Genomic DNA, 25,318 nt, shown 5'->3' on the forward strand with positions numbered 1-25,318 from the left:
GAAATTTCCATTCCATACGCGACCCACTTCAAAAATGTCTTGTGTCTCAATGGGGGTCTTAAAAGCTTTGCATGTATCCATGGTCAGAATTCATTCCATGTTTATGTCTGTTGGTCAGATTTCACTCTGGGATGGAAAGGAAAAACACTCCTCCTGACGTTGTTGGCCTCCTTTTCCTCCATTTCTTCCCTTTTCTCTTACACAGTAGGATAGCAGACAATGCGTCTGGTCAGTTTGCCTCAGGGTCCGCGAGTTTGTAACCGTGTCCTGCTTCCGACTGTCACTGATGGGCCGATGATTTCTCAAAACGTTGAGGGTCACCAGAAGGTTGAATTCGTCTGAAAAGCCATTTCATGAGACAAAGACACACATTTCCAACCATCTGTAAGCGTATAATCAAAATGTTTCTCTCTTTGATTATGAACGTTGACATAACAGCATTTAGGCTGAAACATTTGTATGTAAAGATTGATCAAATGAATTCATGAAATGAATCATATACTTTTTCTTTTTTTTCTAACTTGTGAACTCGCAGACAAATACCACAGCGGGACACACACACCTAATCTCTCAACACTTTATCATGCTTCAGTATTAAAATTCATTAGTTGGTGCCTATATTTTTTTTTTCGGTCCCCCCACTGTGTCAATCTTGTTTTCTTTATGGCTTTCAGACAACTGTACTGTGTGTGTAATGGACATTCCTCCAAGGCCGTCAACCGTGACTGGGGCAAAACTGACTGACCTATACACACACACACACACACACACACACGCACAAGTTCTGCACATATTACCATGCAAGCATTCCATTACACACATTTATACAAGAAAGAAAAGTGAGCGCACATATGTGAAGTGACGGGAAGCTTGTGTGTCGACATATTAGTGCATGTGCACAATAAAGCTCACACACACAGAGGGTCATCTCTCTCACTCTGCTGGTCGTTGTGTATAGAAGTCAGTTCCAGGTCAGTGCACAGAGCCAGGGATCTGAGTCCATACAAAGGGTATGTGTGCGTGTGAAGCGGCCCTGGTTATGTTCGGGCTCCTCTGTGTGTTTTTACTTCTTCTGTGCAAGTGTATCAGCGAATATGCATCGGCCTTCAGGCCTTTAAAGGCAGCACTCACACCCCAGAAACACTTAAACAAAGCAATCTGACTCCAAAGAAAAGCAGACACTATGTATGTCATAGAACAGTGCAAAGCATCATGGGAAATCTGAAGGCTGGTACTGTCTCTAATGAGAGTTCAACAAAGGAGATGAAATACTGAAATATTTAAGCCTTGATGGTGTATTTCTTCATGACAGATGCATTGATAAACTGGAAAATGTTTTTCAGGGCTGACTGCGGCAGCAATGGCGGAGCTCCAGAAGCTCCAGAAGATGAAGATGATGATGAGTCTTCAAAATGGCAACGAGTCTGACAATGACGACTTGCACTCCAACACAGGTAACACACGCTCACACATAGTGCTGTTGTTGCTCACGCTCAAAACAGGGTTCAAAGCCTCGTACTGCCAGGTTTTAATTAACTGTACAAGAAGCTAAATTGAGGCTGCAGGTGCAGCTCACAGTATGAAAACATGATGCACCTGACGTGCAGAGGTTGCCTGGCTCAACACTGTTTTGTGTCGTTTAAAGTACCATCTTGTAAATGGGATACACAGGTGACTTGTGAGGACATTTATCGACAATCCAACTTATTATTATTATAATAACAAATCTCACCAAACTACTGCAAAATAAATGCAGCTTAAAAAACCGAGGTTTGTCTTGCTACAAAGCTTTTTAAAAAATATTTTCAAATGGTAAATACTGGAACACCCTTATAAAGCTTTCATGAAGTATTAGTTTGCTTGTCTAAGTAATGAAATGGTCCTTGACCACCCTTCAATGGCCGGTGTGAGGAAAACCAAGTGGAGAGGAGAAAGTATAAGTTGGTGATGAAATGTGACCTGAGCTGCTGTCAGACTTCTCTTTTACACTCAGATCACTTTCAACATTTAGCGTTGGTCTTGTGCACAAGTCAGTGTGTGCAATTCTGTCTGTGTGTGTGTGTGTGTTATGGAAAACATCAGCTTTAGTTTCAGTGTCATCTTCAACCGCTGATGCAAACATACACTTTGGAACACATCTAATAATGCAAAACTACAGTCATTTAAAAACCAAACTCTTAGCTTTATTTCTTCAAACATCTTTGTTGAATTGGCTAGACTTGCTAAAAATGCTGACACGTGAATAAATGCCATTCATAAATACAATAACTGCTATCACCTTTGCCCCCCACTCATTCTACAGTAGCAAAATAAGTGCAGCAATTGTAATCTTGTGGGCAGCAGAAGGAGTAAACTTCATTAGCACTTATGCCCAGTTTGGCTAAAGCTAAGACTCAGGGCACTAACTCTTAGTTGTTTTAAAGTTTAGAAACATTTGGAGATGCAATTTGACTGATATTTCCTTCTGTCAGTCAAATAAAAAATCAGCTTTCTTCGCCAAACAAATGCCATTTGGCTAAACTTCTAGTGTTGGAGATATAGCTTCACTGTACGTCTTCAGATTCCTCCTCTGCTTTTTGAAGACCTTCTTATCATGCCGTATGTTTGGTCTCCTAAATAATAATAATAAACTTAAATGTCCGAATAAAACATCTTCAGGGTCTGTCTTAGCGGCACAGGGCCAAAACATGGGGCTCCCCAGCCACCAGTTGTAGCTGGGCTGAAATCTTCTCACAATGGAGATTCTTCAACACCACTGTCAAGAACTTTCTTGTTCAAGTGTTTTCAATTGCAGATAGCACTAAAATCCAAGTACAAACCATACATTCAAACCTCCCAGTCGGATGTGATGTGTTCATCATAGTGAAAGCCGTTGAAGTGTGTTTTCATGCTTGACATATTAAAAACAAAGATATTACAAGTGCACACTTTCCGGCCCACTCCATCTCTGCCGTATTTGCTTTGCTGAATTATTGAAAAGACGGAAAACAAAAAGTAAAGAGAAAAGAAAGGAGGTAGCATGCAATCCCTCTGTTTCCTCCCTGACCCTCCAGTTTCTATTTTTCTTTCTACTCTCCCCTTTCTTTCGCTGACCCAGCAAATGGAGTGATAGAGTTACTCTCTTCTCTGATTTTTATTCTCTCTTGCACTGTCCTTTTTTATTTATTTCCCCCTGCTCGTCTTCACCTCAGCCTTTTATTTCAGACTGAGTGATTTTTGTCCTGCCGCTGCGTGGAAGTCTTCTTTTCATTGTCCGACCTTGTTTTCTTTGTAACAGACACTGGCGCTGGCCTGGGAATCTTAGGCGGACAATAGAATCCAGGAACAAGTGCACAAATGAAAAAGAAAATAAAGTGGGAGAGGACAGAGGGGGAAATAGACTCATAAAAAAGAGAAAAGGGATATTTAGGCCAGGAGAAAAAAGGATGAGAAGAAAGAGCGTTTGATGGGTGAAAGTTGAGCTCTTGGGCTTGTCCCGCTCTCAGTGAAGGTCGTCTCTCTTTATCGAGAACCACTGAAATAGATGTTTTGTCCTTCATGATGATGTCATTGATGATGATGTGGATTCTGTCATTAGTTCTCACTAGTCATTTATGACTGGTTTGCTGCTGACACAGTTCAGATTCTCAAAATGTCATTGCTTTATTTTTCTAATAAAGCAATCTAATATATATAAAAATATACAAATATTATTAATTAATTTCTTTTTTAAGTGATTTTGTATTCTGAGTAAACAGAAAGTGAGCACAGTACCACGGGTTAGTTTAGAAACATGCCCAATGGAGCTGCCAAACAAAAACACAAGTTCAATATTTGCAGCAAAACCTTTATTTTCAAACCTAAATAAAGAACTTGAGTCAAATATATACCAAGGATTCATCGATGGATCCATGTAAATGCTATCACAGATAGCATGATCTGCTAGCCACTGCTCATTCTCCCCACGAGGTTCTAGACCATGGATCAACACCATTAGTTACATCAAACCGATGAAGTCACATTGACACATTATTTTATTAACATTCAAGCATTCAAAATGCGTTGCTTTCCCCTGCATGTCCGCAGATCCGCCCACAGAACTGAGAAGCAGCAGCTGAGATTGATGTTGGAACTTCAAACACACAAGCGAAAACAGTGCATCTTTAATGTAAATAAAAGATGTGACAAGTTCATGATTCAATTTCAGAACATTGCCAAATTTATTTCATGAATGAGTCTCCATGCTGCACCCCATTTCAAAACTTCTGATTTTCAAAACATTTTTTTTTTTTTTTTTTAACTGTTTATTTTTCAAATTTTAAGATTTTCAAAACAAATTTTAAGCCGGATGCATCATTGACATTTCTACGGCACAGACAGCACCACTGCACCCACTGCTTATAGACCAGTGCGGCCTATGTATGAACAACATGTATTTACCTTCTTAGATTTAGTGGGAGCCGCTATTATTCCAACCTTCTTAGATTTCATGGGTGCGGCTGTTATTCCAGTGCGCTATAGTCCGGTCACCTTCTTGACTAACCAAGTGTCAGTCACAAACATAGTTTTTCTTTTTCCCTATTATTTATGGTAGTGGACGACTTAACTTTTATTTTATTTATTTATTTATTTTCAATCACTTAACAGGAACTTAACTTTTAACTTCACCATTTTCTTTTTCTGAGGGCATTTCCCATCTGTGGTTGCCAGACCCGGCCCTCACCTCCCTCCTGAGTCTCCCTTATCCTCTTTGCCATTGATTTATTATCCATGAACCTTGGTGGTAGTCTTCTTCTTTCACCTTTGAATATTCTTTGTCCTCTCCAAATCTGAGTCTAGTCTCCCAAACTTTGGGGAAAACAAACAAACATTGCCTCTTAGGTTATGCCTATTGGGGAGATCTATTGAACAATGCCGCACAATCTAGTGTCTATTTTACAGTTATCAAATCATTGTAATGACCATTTCTTACACTGTAATTGTCTCAACAAACAGCCGCTACCACTTTAAATCAAACACACCACTCTCTCATCCATTAAATAGTTTATTTCACTCTGGCGCACATTGCATAAGTCATCTCAATTACCTGTCAGGAAAGAAAAAAGAATGCACTTAAACGATTTCATTACGATGAAATTCAACCTTTTAATATCTTGCATGTAAATTGTTGTCGTCAAAAATGTGGTTTATGGCATAATTGCCCTGAATCTGCATCAATACCCGCTGACACGGTGCGTCAGGTGCATTCCTGTTGGAGCTGCACTGAAAAAGAAGAAAATGTATTTGAAAGACAAAAGGAAAAGATGTCAACATGAGACTGGTAAGGTCATTTAAAGAAGCCAAAAAGAGAGAAATAAAAAGTGACAGAAGAGGGGGGCAGGAAAGGAGAGGACAAGGCCAAGGAAAAATGAGAAGTGTGTGTGTGTGTGAGGAGAGAGAGAGAACATCTGCCCATCTGTTTATACTTCCTTTCTTCCCCAGTGTAAATGGCAGAGGGGATGGGGCCCAGCTGTCACACATGCACACACACTCGTGCGCACACACACTCACACAGGCACACAGTGTAGGGAATTCAGTAGGCAATAATAGAGAGAGACGGTTGCTAATTCAAACTAATGGAGGGAGATGAAGATGGATGAGAGAGGGAACAGGGGACTGTAGAGAGAGAGGTAGAGAGCGAGCGAGGTAGCATCACACTGAGCCACAGAGAGAGAGCAGCGTTCTCAAGGCAAGGTGTTGAAGAGAGGAAGTGATGTCTGACAACATTAAAAGTCATTTTCCAGTAAGTTAAGAGCCAGTTTGCTGAAGGTAACTCACCAGCTCATCATCACTCTTCATTACAGCCACGCGTCAGCCAAAATATGTTCTTTCTCCTATCAAATGCTGGCCTTTTTGGGGGGATTGTTTCAGCAGGGATGAACTGGTGCTCTGGAATTTAGTCTTAGACAGTCGCTTACTCCAACCTTGACAAACTTGGCTGAAATGAACTAATGAATAACGCTGCCATGGGTAGCAATAGTTTGATATTTAAAGACCACGCATCATCTACTTTCCCATGTTTACACATCACAGCAGCCACTCCACGCTCAGTCATGACCAGCACTTCTGGTTTACCTTCCAAAGTAAAGGCTGCACCCGGATGTTTCTGCGTAAATTGCATTTTAATAGACGTGCATTGTTCTGCAGTGCAGTATAATCCCTGCTGTGAGTCACAATTGAAAAGGTTACAAAGAACATGTTCAAGTGATTTGATGCTTTAATAGTCAAATGAGGAAGTGCTGTAGCTTTTTCAGCTATTAGAGTCTATTCAAAATGGTTAGGAAGTGAGGAGGCCCAATGGTGGTCTCACCGCTTGAAGGTAGAAATCCTACTGAATCTCGAGTGGAAAAAAAGGTGGTGAATACCTACAGTAAAAAGCTGGTATCACTCTCCCCCTTGCCACAAAACATAAAAAGAAGTGGACTAGACCAAACACAGCCCCCAACACTCAATCTCGCTCTTCAAGTTGTTTATTACAAGGAAGTTGGTAGAAAGAAGCTTCATGTTCTCACAGGTTATTAGTCGTGAACTAGAAAATAGCTCACTCGTAATGAAACTTCATTTAAAAGTATTTTGGGGGCCCTCCATAAAGAAACACACTGACCACCAACCATGAATGTGAAATAACGCTTAATATTACAACAAAAAGAGTGGAACAAAGAGGCATGTCTCTCAGTTTCTTCTCATTATTTCGTACCTGACGTTTTCTGTGGCGTGATGCGGAGGTCGCAACCAAAGCACAGTAGGACATCTCACCACTGATTACATTACATTAGATATATATATATACATTTAATATATATATATATATATATATATGGCGCTGAACAACAACCGCTAACCACACCCACAGTCTTACCAACTGGTGAATGTCCTGAAAACATTTTATCAGCAGTGTGGCGAAACAAATCAATCCCTTTTAAGGTGTTCAAAAGCCAGAGTCTCCACAGTCTGCTGTTATTTTGTGCTGCTGTGGAAAGTCCTGGTGCTGTGAATCGCCGTTTTGCTACTCTTGTCAAAAGCTGAATATATACAGAATTATAGTTTCATTTTCTACTTGGCATGAGTAACTTGAGCACCTCACTCCCAACCTGGCTGATGTTTTGATTTAATCTTCCCAAAAACGGAGCATCTAAATCTCTTAATCCATGTGCTCAGGACTGTATATCAAACACCTGATTTCCATCGAAATCTTGTGCATGTTTGTGACCCGAAAGTTTTGTTAAAGAAACCGCGTCTTGCCGTCCCTGTCTGTCCAGGAGGAAGTGAGTGTTCCTGGGATAAGGAGCGTCTGACGAGCCCCCCTGCCGGAGCCCACAGTGGTGCCCCGGGTGCAGGAGGAGGAGGTGGTGGCGGTGGGGGAGCAGGAGCCCAGGCAGGAGCAGGAGCCGGAGGTGGTGCAGCAGGAGGCGGAGGGAGGGGGTCGGCCATCGGAGCCGTCAATCAGCAGCAACTCCAGCAGCAACAGATTCTGGCTAACAGTGAGTCACACACACAAGGCAGAAGTCGGAGCGACACCCCGCCGCGTGTGTGCATGTCAGCGAGTGTGTGTCCAAAGGGGGTGGCAATATTTGTTAATGTACACCATTTAATCTGTTCCCATCTCCAGTATTAACACTCCGCCTGGATTAATCAGCAGACACTCTCCTAAATGACTCAATTCATCAACATCTCACACACATACACTTCCATTCACACATACAGAAAAACAAACAGACACACTCGGCCCTTTTTTCCCTGAGACCAAAAACATGGTTTTAGACACACACACTCACACACACACTGGGCAGCGGGAGGTGACAAACACTCACATTGATTATTCTATCACTTCAGTCGTCACGACAACAGCAATCACTGTTATTGTTTCATTGCAATGAAAGTGTCCGCTGCAGAGTTCCGTCCGTGCGTGCGTGCGTGCGTGTGTGTGTGTGTGTGTGTGTGTGTGTGTGTGTTGACAGCTCCCACCACTCACATGGTAATAACTTTCTTTGTAAAGTGGCAGAAATGAAAGATCATAAAGTCAGAGTTCGAAGGTTGAGGTTGTGCTTTTTGGGAGGTTTTGGGTTGACTGATGAACACAAATCAATAATAGTGCTGGAAAGTAAAAAGTCTTTCATTCTCCCCAATTCCATAAAGAGCCAGAGAACACAACACAAATCCTGCATTAAGAAATGTGTAAATGTATGAAACAATTGATCCATAGGACAGGGCAAAGCAGGCTTTGACCTTTTTTTTTCCTCTCGCCACACCACCTTTTAACCCTTCGACCTCCATATTTTCTGCTCTCCCTGGCTTCCTCCCCCCCTCCTTCCCTTTGTCAAGTTTTATTAGTGAGACATTTGACACTGAGATGACATCTCACCCTCCCTCTCTGCCTTCGCGAGGTGAAGTTCAACGCAAGTTCACAGACACATTTCAGTTTCTTTGTCATCTGTGGTCAATGAGGCAACTGGCAAAATATGGAATCAGACAAACGTTTTGGAGGATTTGCCAAGACCTGCGATGTCGTCAGAGGCACTTACTCCTCACTGTTATTATATTATGTCATGGTAAAAGAATAGAGAGCAGTGGAGTCACTACAACACTATCTGAATGGAAAACAGGCCGTGAAATGATACGAACTACAAAAGCCCAGTGTCTTGATAAAAACACACACAATTAAACAGAGAATTTTATTGGCTCGCAGTCCCAACCACCAGGCCACCAGAGCGAAGCACTACTCCCAAGTTAATTGTGATCTCATCCAGCAACCCTGAAATAATGTTGAATGAACTGTAAAAATAAATGTGCTCACTACACTTGGAAGTTTCTGCAGCGATTCGATTGTACCATGCGTTTTCAGGCTTTTAAACAACTTGAATTGTCTTTTCTTTTCCTGCTCACCCTTCGTTCGAACAGGGTCATGAAGTACGTTTCTCAAAGTTGCTATTTCCCTGGCCACCTCAACCTTAACAACCGCGGTCGGCTTGATGGAGCCAACAGAAACACATGATCTCCAGAGAGTGGAGATGAGTTACTGAGGCCGCCAAATCCGAAAAAACCCACATCACCTTTTGTCTATAATGATTATGAACTGAAGCGGTGAGAAAGGGAAAGCCGGAGTGCAACCCTGAGTTTGAGCTGTTTCTTCTTGTGTCTAGCAGACTAAAATCACGAGGGGGCGGATGAGCTTGTGCTTGCAGATTTGGTCCCCCCATACTCCTGGTGCACATCCTAGGATATGACTATTGCACCAGTGTATGTGAACAAATGAAACCTTTTTGAATAAATGTTATAGCAGAATGCAATTGTCCAATCATTTCAAGCTTCTTAGCACTCGTGAGCTGCTGACATAAGCCCTCTATTGTAACTTCAAGGATCCTCCAGGAGGTGAAGAGGCGTTCCAAAACCTCATCGCTCTTCATGCGTCTGATTATCAGTCACTCTGCGGGTCCTCTCTATAGACCTCAGCAGTGTCATCGCCCTGCGCTCGTCTCTCTCTTTTTAAACAGGGGCCCCCAGCCTCGCCGTCGTTCCAGATGTACCTCCCTCACTGTGCTGAGATGTTGACAATGAGTCCAATAACGTTCCTCTTACATGATTTTTTTTTTCTTTAGGATTGGACCTGCCCTTCATGATGATGCCCCACCCCCTTCTGCCCATGGGTTTGCCACCAGCGTCTGTTGCCATGGCAATGTCACAGATGAACCACCTCAGCACCATTGCAAACATGGCCGCCGCTGCTCAGCAGATACACACTCATGTTCATCGCGCACCTGTCATCAAGGTAACTGTATCCGTATGCTTAGCAACTAGCTGTGTGTTTTCATGATAAATTGTGCGTTGTGGATGCACATATACAAATGTAAATTTACCCTTTTATTTTTTTAAATTATTGCTCAAATGAAGTCTTTTTCTTCAGGAAAGAGTGTGCGATAGTCCTTCGCTCTCTCCATCTGGTGATGAGAACAACACTCCCCTGCAGTCGCAGCCCAGCAGCTCGGCCTCCAGCTCGCCAGAGAGGCTCGGTAGGAACACACACACACACACACACACACGTGCAAACTCAAAGTTTAAGGAGGAACCTCGGCAGACGCATCACATACCTTCCTTTTGATTGTCGGGAAAACTGATGATGCACAAAACATTGTCTTCCTTCTCAGGCCTGGTTTCGAATGATGCAGATGTACCACTGACCAACCCAGCAGCACCCATCAAGAAAATCACAAAGGACAAAGGTTAGACCACACACACACACGCTCACACATGCGCATGTTTACGGTCCAACAATGGGCGCCACACTTGTATAAGTGAGGATATTCCATTATGCGACTTTAATCTAAACCCTCGCCCATTTTCTCCTGACAACTGACAAATGGTCCTCACTTAGACGGGTTTCCTCTTCTACTGTATCCGCACACACGCAGAGAAGAATCTACACACACGCAAATAGAGAAACTGAAGTGTCAGGATGTTCTACCGCTCCTATTGATCACCTGTCTCTGTGCCATCAATCAGATGAATGAGAGAGGCAAAGGATAGATGGTCGGGAGTAGAGGGGGAGGAATGGAGGCTAAGTGAAGGAGGCATGGCTAAAAGGGGTCAAGAGGTCACTCACTAAAAGCTGGGGGCCTCTCCTCCCTGGCGTATGTCTCTGTATGTCCCATTCCTATAACTAACACATTGTTGTTTTTTATCCAATTTGTCTCGCTCCTTTCACTTTCTCATTTATTTAAGTCCTACCGCAAATGTCATCCAATGTACTCAATAAGGCAGATTAAAAAAGACATCCGCGACTTTGTGATAGTCTGTTTGATGTCAACAAACAGGAGAGCGATTGTCCTGTTGTCATTAAAGCTCCATAAACGTGCAACATGTAGGACTCAAATCAAAGAGGGGGAAAAGCTCATTGAAGTCTTGGCAGACTGTCTCCAGGCTGCGCCGCATGTTGAGCTGATACCTTGTTAAAATTTAATGAAAAGTGTTTTTTTTTTTTTTTTTACGTGAATAAAATTTTCCCTTAAAAACTGCTGACCTGTTTATTTTTATAATTGACTCGTAAAATTGAGTCATGGTTGCCTCAAAACATGCCTTAAAGATCCCGTTTTCTTCAGCGAAATATTCCCGCTTTATTTAGCCCTGACCTCCTGTGCGATGCAAAGATGTAGAGTTAAGAAGCAAAATGAGGTGGGAAGGGAAGAGAGCTGGAAGTTGAGGGAAGCACGAAAGTGAAAAATGTGTTGGAAACAGAAGTGGAGGGTTGTTGGATGCAAGTGGCAGATAGGGGATGCTTGTGCGTGTGTGTGTGTGTGTGTTTCGGTGTACTAGAGTGCATCTTAATCAGCGTTAATTTCACAGAAGAGTTAACCCAGTTGTCAGTGTGTTAGGCATTAAGGGCTGAGCAGACACTGTGACGCACTCACAATGAATACACACACACACACACACACGCACACATATACTCACAGACGCATACATACAAATCAAGGATGTCTTTAATCCTTGCCAATTAGTACCACACTTGATTGTGTGAATACTAACGACCGTGTGTGTGCGTGTGTGAGAGAGTGTGTGTTGGCTGTAATTGATTTCTCCGACACTGCTTCGTTGACTTTTATACCTTGGTAAACATCAACATTTCATAAACTTCACTCATGACAGTTAATCACTGATCGAAATCGCCCCCATAAACATAACCCGTATTAAAAGTGTGTGTGATGTGAGGTTCCATTTTACTTTTAGTGGCGTGGTGATAAAAATAGAAGTCAACCGATAGTGATCCTGGCCAGGGAGTGACGCGGCCAGCTCGGCTCATGAGGACACGACACTGTAGGAGTAGGACTGACAACAACAATGTGGCTTTTCTTCTGTGGACCTGTAGAGGAGCCGACCCTGGGACAGGCCCTTCCTCCTGGCTTCCCGGCTCCTTTTCTGTTCGCTGACGGACTGTCATCGGTGGAGACCTTGCTCACAAACATACAGGTACTGTATTTGTTAGGCATCAAGTTGTAAATTGAAAAACTGTCATTTGCAATTGCATCACTTTTCACTGTTTATAAATGATATATAGTGTTGAGTGCATTGATGCTACAGTCACCATAGAATTTAAATGAGCAAATATAAAGAATATATATATACGCTTTACATTAGTTTACACGTTGTTCAGCCCATGACATAAGAGTTTAAGTTGTATTATCTCCAAAAAAACACAAATGTCAAGACTTTCGCGGAGCAACTTTAATGTGCGTGTCGAATCGAATCGGATGATCGCAGAAGGGTTAACTGAAGCAGTGAAGAACTCATTTCGTAAACAGCAGCAATAGCTTTCTTGTGGTATGACTGTGGTAAAATGTTCTTTCATAAAGGTCAAGTTATTGGCACGCATCTGGCCAAAAAAAAGAAACATCTCAACTGGATTAAGAGCATATTGGTGAACCATCAAATTATCTTGACTGAAAGTGATTGGCTTTCTCTTATGGATGATGAAATTGAATCCTAAAAAAAAACACAGTACTGTTGAGTAGCGAAAAAAATAGTGTTTTCCCACAGTTAAAGGTGGAACTGATATAATAATGCTGTGTATCCAGAAGTGGCCCACTAACTCAAAAGGAGAGCCTTCACTTTTTACTGAGCAAGAGGTGAGGTTCTATATATATATATATATATATATATACGTGTTGACGTAATGTAGCCACAACACTTCAATCCAGAAGGAAGTGAGCCAATTTTTTTTTTCGTGGAAGGACTGTTAAATCCGCTGGTTGTGTTGCTAAACCAGCCAGCAGGTTAGCTAGCGTCACTCTATAGTTGCAGTTGCTGAAGAGGCTCAAAGGCTCAAAAACAGAAACAACAAACTCATGACTTCGGTAGTTGCAACTTGTACTAATTTACTTTTGTGTCACTATTAGATCTGGAGATTTCACGGAAACTTTTTTTTTTTTTTTTGCTTTTAATACTTGAACTATGAAAAAAAGAGTAAGATGGATTCCATAATATCTGGCTTCACCAAACATGAAATACATAAACCCAAAGTTGCCAGCAAAAATTGTACTTTTCTTTGTCTACTTTGACACTGTAAAACACATTAAAAATAAAGCCTGTTTTCAATTGTTTTTAATTGAAGTTGAAACTCTATTCAACTCTACACCTATTTCACAATATGTTTTAACGTCTGGAAATCTTATGTGTCTTTTATACACGTAATTTTCTCTGTTTTCAGGGATTACTCAAGGTGGCGGTAGAGAACGCCCGAGTACAGGACAAGCAGATCCAAGCTGAGAAGCGGGAACTGAAGATGGAGCTCTACAGGGAACGAGAGATGAGGGAGAGCCTGGAACGACAGCTGACCTCTGAACTACAGAGCCGAGGTAAGCGTTTCTTCGCTCATTTTCATGAGTAGTTTGGAAGACGCCAGCCATGATTTCCACCTAAGTTACTCTGCTGGTGCAAGGTGGAACCATGGAAACCATGTAGAGTCTGTGATCCATGTAAAAGGAGCCTGAGGTTTGGCTGAGTGGTCTCCGGGGGCAGTCACAGATAGACAACAGCCAGAGGGGATGAAGTGAAAGCCAGAGCGTTTCTGAGGGTGAAGACGTGCTGTGATTGTTGTTCTTGCCAACGTCTTTGGTAAAAAAGATGCCACTGAATTGAAACACTCAGTAATATAGTCGTAACTTCCACATTCACCCATCTGTGAAAGATAAACACAAAGTAGATTTGGAACTGTTATCCTTTGTATGGAGATTTGGTGTTCCTCCTAGAAAAGTCCATCCCACAGTTGGAGTTAACTTTTGCTTGATCCACTTTGGCTCCCAGACATTTCAACAATATTACTGACTGGACGTGTAACATCTGGTAATTAAATTACTCAATGGCATCCAATTGATAGTAGTGATGAATTTAAAAAATACTTTGGATGTCAATGGCTCTGCTCTATTTCCAAAGACTAGGATTCTGCTAAGTACATGTGTAGTGACAAAGGGTTGTTATGTTTTTCATTTGCCTTTTCCTTTTCAAGCCATGAGTTTTGCCAATGTTTCTGAAATGTATTCACGTTTTATCACATATAATAACAACCCAAGCAAATGTGTTTTAATATCCGTGTCTTGATATGCTTTGGATGAGTTCGATGGTGAGACACACATTAAGCATTCTATTTTCTTCGAAGCCTCCATCCAGAAGCGTCTGAAAAAGGAGAAAAAGGCCAAGAGGAAGCTGCAGGAGGCGCTGGAGTATGAGTCAAAGAGGCGGGAGAGAGTGGAAGATGCCCTGAAACACTCATCCTCATCCTCCCCGTCTCCTGAGCCGCTGCACGCAACCAACAACATCGACAATGGTGTGATGGGATTTCTATCCCCACTTTTTCCTCACTCTTGTTGCATGTGCTGCTTCTATTGATTTTTGAAGTGCTCAACATCAGTTTTATTTGTCTCTGTTTAATTTTAATGGAACATGTTTTTTTTCCCCATTGTGTACCTGTATAATACACAACCTGTTCCCTGCCGCATTTCCATATAAAACTGACAGGAAGGTAATAATTGGCCTTAAATCTTAATATGGAGCTTTACTGCAGGCCATTTACTGAAATGACCGGCGCTTGTGAAGAACATTTATCTCTGACAGGTTATGTTTTCGCTCTCCAGTCCGTCTGCACTTTTCATTACTGTTGTTCAGGACTTCCTGTGACTCTGGTAAACATGACCACTGCCACCGCTGATGCTGAACGATCAACTCAAATTTAGGGCCGTTTCTGAAAAGCCCCTCATGGTAATGTGTATGTGTGGACTGGACTACCAACCCAGACATGGAGTGGGAGGTGAAACAGCTATCTGCAGCCAGCAAGTTGTTCCCGTTGTGCCTCATGTTTCTCGTTCAAGTCATTAATTCATCACCAATGAGCTAAAGTGGATATAACTGCTTCTTTCTCTCTTGCTTTCACGAAATCAGTGTTCTGATTTCAATATGTGCATTAAACAGCACCAACTGAAACAAAAGTAGAGCTGTCTGGCCACTGTGCCTCAATATGGTTGGGGTTGAGTTTAATAGATTTTCAAGTCCAGGAGTGGGAGAGCCAGGATTTCTAGGGGGCGCTATTTTACATAGAGTAAACTTTTGGCCATGTGGATCACGTCTCACTCAAAATGGAATTTCATATAGTGTGTGCTCCATTATGGAGGCTGTTTATTCATTATTATTATTATTAGTAGTAGTAGTAGTAGTAGTAGTAGTAGTAGTCGTAGTAATAGTAATAATTGTGCTATTCGGTTGTGCGGGCAGTTGAAGGGTTAATGGCCAGGCAGTAAAAAACACGCTACAAGCCCCTACAAGAGCCAAAGATTAAAATCATCTTTATATTTCCAATGTACAGTGCTGATGTTACAATGCTGGTGTTGCCAAAAGTAAAGAATAATAAAAACAGGAAGCAGCGCCAACTAATCACCGTATTTATTGTTTTTGTTTTTTTGACCTTTGTTGTTTTACCTGATGAGCAGAGAATGACAATGATGAACAACAACGGTGGATAATTCATTGGTGGCTCAGATCGTCTTGGTTGTATCCGGATTATATCTGCAGACAGTTAAAAGTTGGTGTTTTTGTTTTACTGGCCGACCCACTGAGACTCTGTCTTGTCTTTGTGTTTCATTCCAGACACAGCTGAAGCTGACGATAAACCTGAACTTAATGGGAACCAGCAAGACAACGGCGCTGTACAAGGTACCTGCGCAAACCCTCACACACACACACACACGTCAAAAACAATAAAAAAACACACATAAAACGCACAGATGCGCACGCTCATGCGTGTAGACTCATGCTGACACACACTCACGTCCGACTGTAGGCATACATGCAGCAGTCTGTGTACATTTATGTAAGCTTCACGCACAACAGTACACACATGTTTGGCACATGTGTGTGTGCGTGTGTTGGGGCCCTGCTAGATTAGTGGAGACATTAAGCAGACACAGAGACACCATGGCCTCCCTTTGATGTGCACCTTATCAGACACGTGTGTATGAGTGTGTGAATTTTCAATTCAACTAGCATGTACGTGTGTATACGTTGCAATGTTTACGACTACCTATATACTGTATGTTGCCTGTGGCGACCAACACTTAAAATCCTGTCCTCAATTAGGTTTCCTTTAGAGCTGTAGAGAGTAGAAAATATGTGGTCGAACTCTGGATTATTAACTTTTTTTTCCTAAATAAACTACTAATTCAAATATGTGCTTGCAGCATATTAGCCAGTAATTATTCTGTAATATATAGTGTCTTCCTTAGGCTGCCTAGATTTCACCCTGGAATGGTCACTGAAAGTTCACTCTATTATCTAGTATTAACTGTTAATAAACAAGTAATTAGTAGTTAAAATAATCTCCCTCAATCTAAAGTGTTACAAAATATGTTTATTTAGTTAGTTAAAATAATAAATATTGCTACCTATGCATGAATATTGCCATTGTCTCTACACACTATGTATAATGAAATAGTTCTTTATGAGGTCAATGATGTATAAATATACATTACATAAAGGTCAATGTGGCATCCAACTGTATTTACAGAAATCTAGACAAAAATAGTGAAAGTATGACTGCTGTTATTGTGCTCAGTGTTTATTTTGTCCTTTCACAATTTAGTGACAATAAATAGTGACAAAAAGAATGTAAAAATAGAAACAAAATGCCTGCTGGACAATGCTATACAGACAGTGAATCTGAAGCTGAAATCAGATGACTCTTGAAGTGAAGTGTTGGTCATGCACTGTAAAATATGGGTGTAAAGAGTGTCCCGCAGCCTTTATTGACTTACACCTTTGTAGAGGAAAAAGAGCGTAGCTGGATGGCCGAGCAGTCTACTTCAAATTCTTCTTCATTTATTGCGGTTAAGACATTCATAACTTCATAACATTCATCACAGTAACCAGGTTGTGGTTTCCATTGGTTTTCCGAGGATGCCCGTCATGTCACTCTGTTTCCATCCATTTGTGAGGACGCTTTCGTCAGCAGAAAGGATTAAACCGTGAGGAGGAGGGCAAACATGCCTTCATTACCAGGACGGGGTTATTAGCGCCAAGCTGTGCTGTTGATTTTGGCTGAGTGAGAGAAAGAAATATGACGCGCTGTTCCACCCGCTATAGCTGCCACATACGTTATTTCATTTTCATTCCCTGTTTTTCATTTTTCGGTTGAGTAAATAAAAATGCAGATTTTCTCTTCCATAGATGTGATGGATGCTCATCGGAAAACGAGTTTTTCACTTAAGAATGTCGTCATTATTGAGAACATAACGCAGAGGAAGAAGTTACTGCTGAATTTCTGATGCGACGGCAGCCCACGAGCCGCGCGCTGGGGTGCGTGTACGCAGGCGCGCATGCGTGTTAGTATGCATGTGCTGTCCTGCACTCACCAGCTGTGCTCAGTCCTGCCTGACATTGAAAACCTGCACTTGAAACTGTATAAATGAATATCCACACACACACACACACACTTCAGGTGTTTGTGCCTGTGCACTCATGTATGTGTTCTCCATACCTGGAGTAGAACATTCCATCGTGTGTGTGAGTGTGTGTTTGATCCACACACTGGTGAGACAGGCAACTCTAATTAGCTCTCTCTCCTCTTAAGACCCCTTTTAGATCCCTTCTCTTCTGCAAGCCAAGCACTCCGACACTCACACACACGCACACACACACACACACAATCGCACACAATCAAACACACACCTGATTTCATTAATGTTGATTGGCCCAGTAGGACCCCTTTGCTACCTTGCTTACACACACACACACACACCAACTGACACACTCGTCTCTCCAGCCATAAAAGCATTTTGCACCTACAGTGGTTTTTGCCAACACACACACACACACACACACTCACACACCTCCTGCTTCCCTCACCTTCCACACTCTTAATTAACGACTGAACTGAAAACTGCTGAATACAAAGTAAGATGTTGCGTTAGAATGAGAAGGAGAGGTGAGGAGCAAGAGAGAAGCTACGGAGAGGAGAGGAGAGGAGAGGAGTGAGAAGTTTTCTGTCCAGATTGTGTCTCCTTTGTGTGTCCTGCAAAGTCAGGTTGCTTTCATGGACTGTAAAAAAAGAAAAGCAAAGAGAGGATGAATAGACATGGAAGAATGAAACCATGGCTACTGGAGGAAACGTGAAAGCAAACAAGACATTGATCTATATTAGGGAAAATATCACTTGAAGAACGCTGTGAAATATGCCATAAAGCTGTTTAAATATGCCACCGAAAGAGGGAATTGTTGAATAACTGCAGTTAAAAGATAAGGAGGGCAGCAGAACAAGGGATGGGAGGAGTATGGGGAAGTGGAGGACAGGTGGAGTTGAAAAATGTGACCCTGTTCCGAGACCTGGTGACATTTTCCCCACCCTGCTGATAGACTCTTAACAAGGCAGGTCAGCATCATTTTTAACCGAGGCGGGCAGGCACACACGCACACACCATCTCACACACACACCGTCGCGCACAGGTGCATATCGGCGTGACAAATACAAGTGTGAGTAAAGGGGGAAATGTTTCCAAATAGTGAAACAGAGGTGAGAAGACGAAACACCTCTGTAGGATTGAAAGCTCCTTCTCCGTCGGCACAGAAATAGCTGTTGCGTGTTGCAATCACCACATTTCAAACTCACAGCAGGCTGACAATAAAAACAAAAAGTGCCAATTGACTTTTCTTCCACTCGTGCAAGGAATCATTGACTCCTGCGTGATACATGAGTCTTTGTGCTTTTCCAAATGCCATAGGGTGTTGTTTCAAATGATCGAGGATGTCATGTGACCCCAGAAGGTTTTTGGAGTGATCTGCTTGAGTGGTTTGGAAGCCATCAATAGGGGTTACAGTAAAATCTGTTTTTTTACGGAACCAATGTTTACATGTCCATCCTTCAGAAAGACGGCGTTAAGTAATGTTGCTTGTCTTCTTCAACTGTACTCAAATGCCAACGTGTCCAACAGACTTTTCTTGCTAAACCATGACTGGCTATAAAATATAAAGTACACTTTCACGCTGCAGTCGTGATAGAAGGAGCCTCAAATTTTTTTTGTGCCACAATATTAAATGGCCTTTTGAGTCTTCACGATAGAAAGGCTCCTTGTGACCATTCAGTTGTTTGAATCAATCTTTGGATTGGGAAGAGGGTTGATGTAAATACATGAAGGGTTAAATGACTGTCAAAGAAGTGACAAGCATCTTTAACCTGGAAAGGGTTAACAGGAACACAACTTGTGAGGATTCAAAATAATAATAAATAAATAGCGAGAGCGAAACTCTTCCAGCGAGGATTCAAACCCACTGAAGTAAATGGTTGTAATGGACACTTAAGTTAGAGTAAAAACACTGAACATGGCAAAACTTACAGTTTATATCATCTACTTTAGCGTCATTAGAATATATAATAGCTACCACTCGCAGATTTATTGGCACCGGGAACATTAAAAAGGCCATGATTCACCATATAGCAGCTAGACTGTGTCATTTGTAGTGAATGGAAGGAGTAGGTGTAGCGGCTGGAGTGGTGGAGGCTTGAATGAACGTATTGAATGAGGTATTGAAAACAGATGAGTTCAAGCATGTGGAATGAGTCAGAGATAGAGGGAGGTGAAGAAAAGGGTGCAGACATGGTGGAAGAATGGGTGGAGATGACTGTAGGTGAAGGGACAAGTGGGGGCTAGTGTGAAAGGGAGGCACCATAGGACAGTAGTGAAACCTGCCAGTATGCTTTAAAGACAGTAGCTCTGATACAAAGACTGGAGGCGGAGTTAGAGTTTGAGATGCTTATGTTTTCAATGGAAACGCTTGAAGACTAGAAACAAGTGTGTCGAGTGAAGAAGCCTGGAGACAAGGTCCTGGGTGACTCAGATGTTTTACAGGAGAAGAAGACAACAATTGAGGTTCAGGTTTGTGGTAAATGCAAAAGGGGATAGTTTTGACCAGGGTGGCTGAAGGTGGAGGTGGCTGACTTGCTGCAGCAACCCCTGAAGGGAGATGATGAAAGACGGAGAGTCTTTTAACGTTTGGTGTTGGTCGGAATTGAAATATTCCGTATTAAATGTGACGGCCACGATTGCCTGTCATACCAGGATGTGTCTCCAATGAAATTGGAGTAGTTTTAGCTGAGCTTAAAGAATGCCAGATTTCAAACAGCAGGAGTGATCTGGGGATCAAAGTACTTATGTATTTGAGTAGCGGTCTAAACCTGCTGCCAACTGGAGGGGGAAGAAGAGAGGACGCAGGGAAGAACAGGTCAGGAGGATAAAAATAATACAAGAGTAACAGATAGAGGACAGGAGGTGGAGAGGAGAGGGGGCGCAGGTGGAACAGAGGGAAGGGAGAGGAGGGGGCTTTAGTGGATCACCGGCTGATAAAAATAGGGAAGAACAGCGGATGAGAGGAGTTGAAACACGAAGGAGGAAGCGAGCGGTCAGCATCAGATGAAAGTGAAATTTTGAGGAAGTTTGTTCAAACCACTTTCACATGAGAGGCGAGAATGATAAAGCGAGGAGACAATGAAAAGTGTAAGATGATGAGTGAAATAGAGGGCAGGAGGACGGGGAGAGGTGGAGGGCAGGTTTATGGCTGCTGTTATGCAGAAATGTAAACACTTTGCAACGTTTGCAGAAAACAATGACACCACAGGGAAAGGAAAGTGTGTGTGTTTGTTTGTATTTCTGTGTGTGCGACTGTGCGTGTGTAGGTGGTTGCAGCAACAGCACTACAGGGAGCGGAAGGAGAACGGCGGAGGTGAAATGAGAGAGAGAGAGAAGGAGAGCAGGCAGTAGCAGAATAGGTGATATGAGATTCTTATCATAAACAGATACGGCTGTTTTAAGAGGGAGGCATCACTTGCACTTCTTCCACAGTGGTTCTTTAAGTACTCAGCCCATTAATACAGCTGAAGTGAGACTTTGTAGCTGTCCATCAGGTAGTACCACTGACAGCAGTTCAGTCTAATAGTTTCCTTAGGTCAAGGTGGAAGTTCCCAGAGCTGTCAATTGATTTGATTTCATAGATCAATTCAAGTGACCAGTGAAAGTCTGCTGTTGATGTGGCTTTTCCTCGAGCCACCGAGAGGGTTCAGTGAAGGTTTGTCAGTCTGTCTCCAGTGTTGTATGTGCAGGTGTGTGCATGGGGTTGTGTGAGGGGCTGCGTGCTTGTGTGTGTGTTTGTTTTGAGCACTACCATGCTGATACACACTGTGTTAAGGTCACTTTCGAGTGGCACATATGCGTATTATAAGTACTGAAGCCTAATTTCTAGGCGACAGACAACTTCCTACAGACACACCCACACCCCCACACTCACACACACACATTTCAACAGTTGCTGTGACTTGTAGTGTAATAATAGCCTTGACATCCATCAAGTAATATGTGACTGCATCAAAGGCACAGAAGGTCAAACGAAAATGGATAACGTGGAGGACCGTCTTAATGTAATAGTCATCATATTTTCGATTAGTTTTTTCTTCTTTTCAGACAGATCCATCAATATGACATTCAGTTTCTGACATTCAAAAAGTATAACGTGCAACTTGACATCACTCACCGTGGTTTAAAGGTCCAACTAACAGTGTTGCTACTTTTTTCTTCCAGATTCCCGGACTTTCCTGAAGAACCCCATGATGTTCTAGAACGGCCCCTTGAGACCCCCTTACTCCCAACAGCCTCGACTTCCTTCGAGGTGGTGGCAGCTGCCCAGGGAGTCACCGCCCAACATGGCGCCGACGGCTGCCCAAGCGGGGTGTTCAATCCAATGCAACATTTTGAGGTTGCCAGGAAACAATGAGACTACTACTTAACGATCGAGACTCACTGGGGGGTTTTCAGAATCTTTTCTGGATCAGTTTTGCTCTCTCTTCTTTTTTTTTTTTTAGAGTCACTCCACCTCTCCATCTTCATGATGCCTCCACCATTCAACATTGTATTTTCCTGCAAATGTACAAACATGTTTGGACAGCTATTTTGGACCTGAGTGGACGGCTCGGGTTTCTTTGGGATGATCCAAGCCCTGGTGGGAGTCACTTCCAGTGCTGTTTACTTTTGAGTAAAATACAATTAATAAAAAAAAGTGCCCACTGGAGTGATCATGACTTCTGTTTGGACCTAAACTGCTACTGTGGGCAGCTCAGGACTGGAGGAAGAGGGTCGAAATGAAGTTGTGGAGAAACATTCAGGAGGAACACAGGAAAGAAGAGGAAGACGACACTGAAGACTATTTATGTCTCACTTCTTACGCTTAATTTAGTATTTCCGTAACGGGACGGAGAAGAATGCATGGGAAAAGTTTTGTGTTCTTTGACATCAACTCCGCGATCTCCTCCTTGTTTGGTTAATTCCTTTATAAAACTCTTTGTCTCCCCTCCATCTCCTCCACTTCCTGTGACTCTGAAAACGTTGAATGCAGCTTTTCAATGTATGAAGTGTTTTCTATCACCCCAAACATGTGAAGTAGTCAAATAATGCAAACATCTAAAAAAAAGCCCCCTTTTTTATGACAATGAAGTGATTTTTAGAGTATTTTACCCTAATATATGTTTCATTCTCTTCTCAATTTGTCACCTTTGACCACTCAGACTCCGAGCTTCTGGTGTCCAATGAGGTGGAAGTCACTAGAGCGACAGTAAAGGAGTTTTTACGTACTCTATCCGCTCCTCAAATCTCATTTGTCCTCAAGTGAAGCCTCTTAAAGCCATGGCATTCTTTGGCATGCATCCCCAAAAATATACTGATCTGCCACAACATGATGACCACCTTGTGCAGCTTGCAGTTGCAGTCTGCTCCCATCAGCGAGCTGCCGCAACTGTTTTGCTGTGGTACTGACCACTGCAGAATATTTTATCTCCAAGGAGTGGTTGTGTTGTTTTGGCAAATCAGTATATGATCAGATATAGGAACAGATAATAGCACTTTAATAAGCAATTCATAACAGCCCAACTGAGCTGGTGAACGCATCAAGTGCTCCTCACCTGCGTCACTCACCAGTTGCTTTTGGTCCTTCAGACCATTAGAGTGCAGATTTGTTGTGTTTCGGTTCTGTTTATTCCACTGAGTGTTGATTTGTTTGTTTATTTGTTGCTTCTGTTTTTCTAATGTGTGATAAATGAGGGTGGGAGGAGGCGGGGCTCGGGTTTCAGGGGCTACTCCTTGTAGATAGAAGCCACCATTTTTGTTTTTTACTTCATTTTTTTCCCCCCAAAGATCCCTCAGTCTGTCACTGTTCTCTGGATTTGAGCTGACTGCAAATATACAGTATTATAATGACAGCTGGGTTGTGGTGCTTTATTCACCTGCACACACACTTCTTTAATAGACACACATTTGTAGGCTCAAAGGGCAAGAGACAGGAGACTCCCTGAGGAGGTGGCTGCTCTATTTCAGGGCAACCACTCACACATTATAGTTAATGGACAATATAGAGGCATAACACGTCACCTGCGTTTGGGGACAGTGGGAGAAGAAGAATCAACATACTCCACTAAGGACAGAGTTACAGCTCGCCGAACCTGAGGACATGAGTAAGTGATCAATGACTGAATGAGTCTTGTGTTGCTTTTACAGTACGTGGTGCAGTCTGTCACTTATTGATACCACACCAATAGAAAGGCCCCCTCTCCTCTAGTTCCAGGATGCACTGCAACAGTTAGAGTTACATGTAACAGTAAATACAGCCAAGGGATTACAGCTAATTCTCATTCACGCCCAATATTTTTGTTCGGATTTAACCTCATAGCTTCCTGTGACATTTCAGATGAAGAGGATTTTAATACTGCATATTTTGGTTCAATGTTCAATGTTTTTTGCCTATATAAATAATGCTGAGCGACTTTTTACGACCACACCAACAGGCTGATGAGTCTAAAATCGGCTCAGGCTCATATTAAAAATAAGCATTGGAATGTTTACACCCTTTTACTTCAAAAACTGGAGGTCTTGGGAGGAGGGTGGTTAAAAGAGGTGGTGGCCTTTAGGCGGGAGACAGTAGTCGCTGTGCACCTGGACTTGTGAGGCCACAAAACTGTGATGGGAGCCTTCCCTTTTAGGACCTCCTGCACTCCACCCCTCCGTCCCCGTCCCACGTCATAGTCAAGTATACTCTGACCATTCTCTCATTGCTGTGCATGCAGAAAGAAAGGCTGAGGAAACACGCAGACAGCCAGGTCAGATGTAGCCACTGCTGTTCTCCGGTCAAAGATTCAAACACTTTCATTTACAATAATCCTGTGTTGATTCCAAAGACACATGTTCACTGATCCATCACATTGCACTTGCTCAAAAAGAACAATCTGAATTTTCCGAAAAACAATTGACACAGGATTTTGGTGGTTTGTTTCATTCACAAACAGAAGCCAGAGAGCAAACACACACACACACACACACACGCCTCTGTTCCATTTAGACTGTATATTTACTCAGTATTAGGAGGTTAATGAGGTGAAGCCGCTTCCTGTCTCTTCTCTCTCTGGTGTTTGATTCCCTCCATCACGTCTGTCACTCTCCTCTGTCTTTTCTTCCTCTCTGTATTACCATCATTTGCTCCGTCACTCGCCCCTGAGCTTTGCTTTCCATCTGTTTCTCTGTCTCCCATCTCTCCGTCTCCATCGCTCTCCGTTTACCAAATAAGCTGATGTCACTTTTTCCATTTCCCCCTAATGGAGGTAGAAACACAGAGCGATGGACAGTGAGGAGAAAACGGCCAGATGAAGAGGGATGGAGAGAGAGAGAAACCAGGGCGCAGGGAAGGGTGACAGCGCAGGAAAGGGAGATTGAAGCATCTCAAAACGACAAGAGAGAAGAAAAAGTCAAAAAAGTTGACAGACAGATGAGAAGGAACTTTCAACTTGTTTTTGTAGTACATGTGTAAATTTGTATTTTGAGGATAAAACTGGAACATATTCTGTACTTTGTGTTGAAGAAGTGAATTACCCAAATGAATTATGGATGACAATGTTTGGCCAGAAAGAAGTAAATAACAGGGGGAAATGGGATTTTGATGAAATGACGGAAGAAGAAAGTGGAGAGACATTCCCAGACAGGGCAGCAAGCAGTTAAGCTCACACACACACACACACACACACACCTACACACACAGGCCTGCTCCATTATTAGTCTTCATTAGAGTCTTTATGAGAAAAATTATACAGGGAGTACCATCCCAAACTCACCCCGGGGTCCAACCTGCCAGCGCGTACACACGTGTGCACGTGTAAAATTGTTATTCATTTCTACGCCGAGTTCAATTACTTGAAGGAAGAGAGCATGTGTTGGAGACATGGCAATACTATTATGATGTAATA

At 42.5% G+C, this 25,318-nt stretch overlaps 1 protein-coding gene across 1 annotated transcript in view; it reads left to right on the forward strand.

The window, feature by feature from the left end:
* Nucleotides 1–23,888, forward strand: part of LOC128755442 (dachshund homolog 2-like) — a 71,371-nt gene extending 47,483 nt beyond the window's left edge. Inside the window, exons 3-12 of the mRNA XM_053858941.1 lie at nt 1,344–1,454; nt 7,278–7,499; nt 9,615–9,784; nt 9,920–10,025; nt 10,161–10,235; nt 11,879–11,979; nt 13,217–13,364; nt 14,165–14,332; nt 15,646–15,711; nt 21,618–23,888. Coding sequence (XP_053714916.1) covers nt 1,344–1,454; nt 7,278–7,499; nt 9,615–9,784; nt 9,920–10,025; nt 10,161–10,235; nt 11,879–11,979; nt 13,217–13,364; nt 14,165–14,332; nt 15,646–15,711; nt 21,618–21,655 — 1,205 coding nt within the window. The 3' untranslated portion in view covers nt 21,656–23,888. The remainder of the gene's footprint in view (nt 1–1,343; nt 1,455–7,277; nt 7,500–9,614; nt 9,785–9,919; nt 10,026–10,160; nt 10,236–11,878; nt 11,980–13,216; nt 13,365–14,164; nt 14,333–15,645; nt 15,712–21,617) is intronic.
* Nucleotides 23,889–25,318: the final 1,430 nt, after the last annotated feature.

Source organism: Synchiropus splendidus, chromosome 3 (genome assembly GCF_027744825.2).
Source record: "Synchiropus splendidus isolate RoL2022-P1 chromosome 3, RoL_Sspl_1.0, whole genome shotgun sequence".
Classification (NCBI taxonomy): Eukaryota; Metazoa; Chordata; class Actinopteri; order Syngnathiformes; family Callionymidae; genus Synchiropus; species Synchiropus splendidus.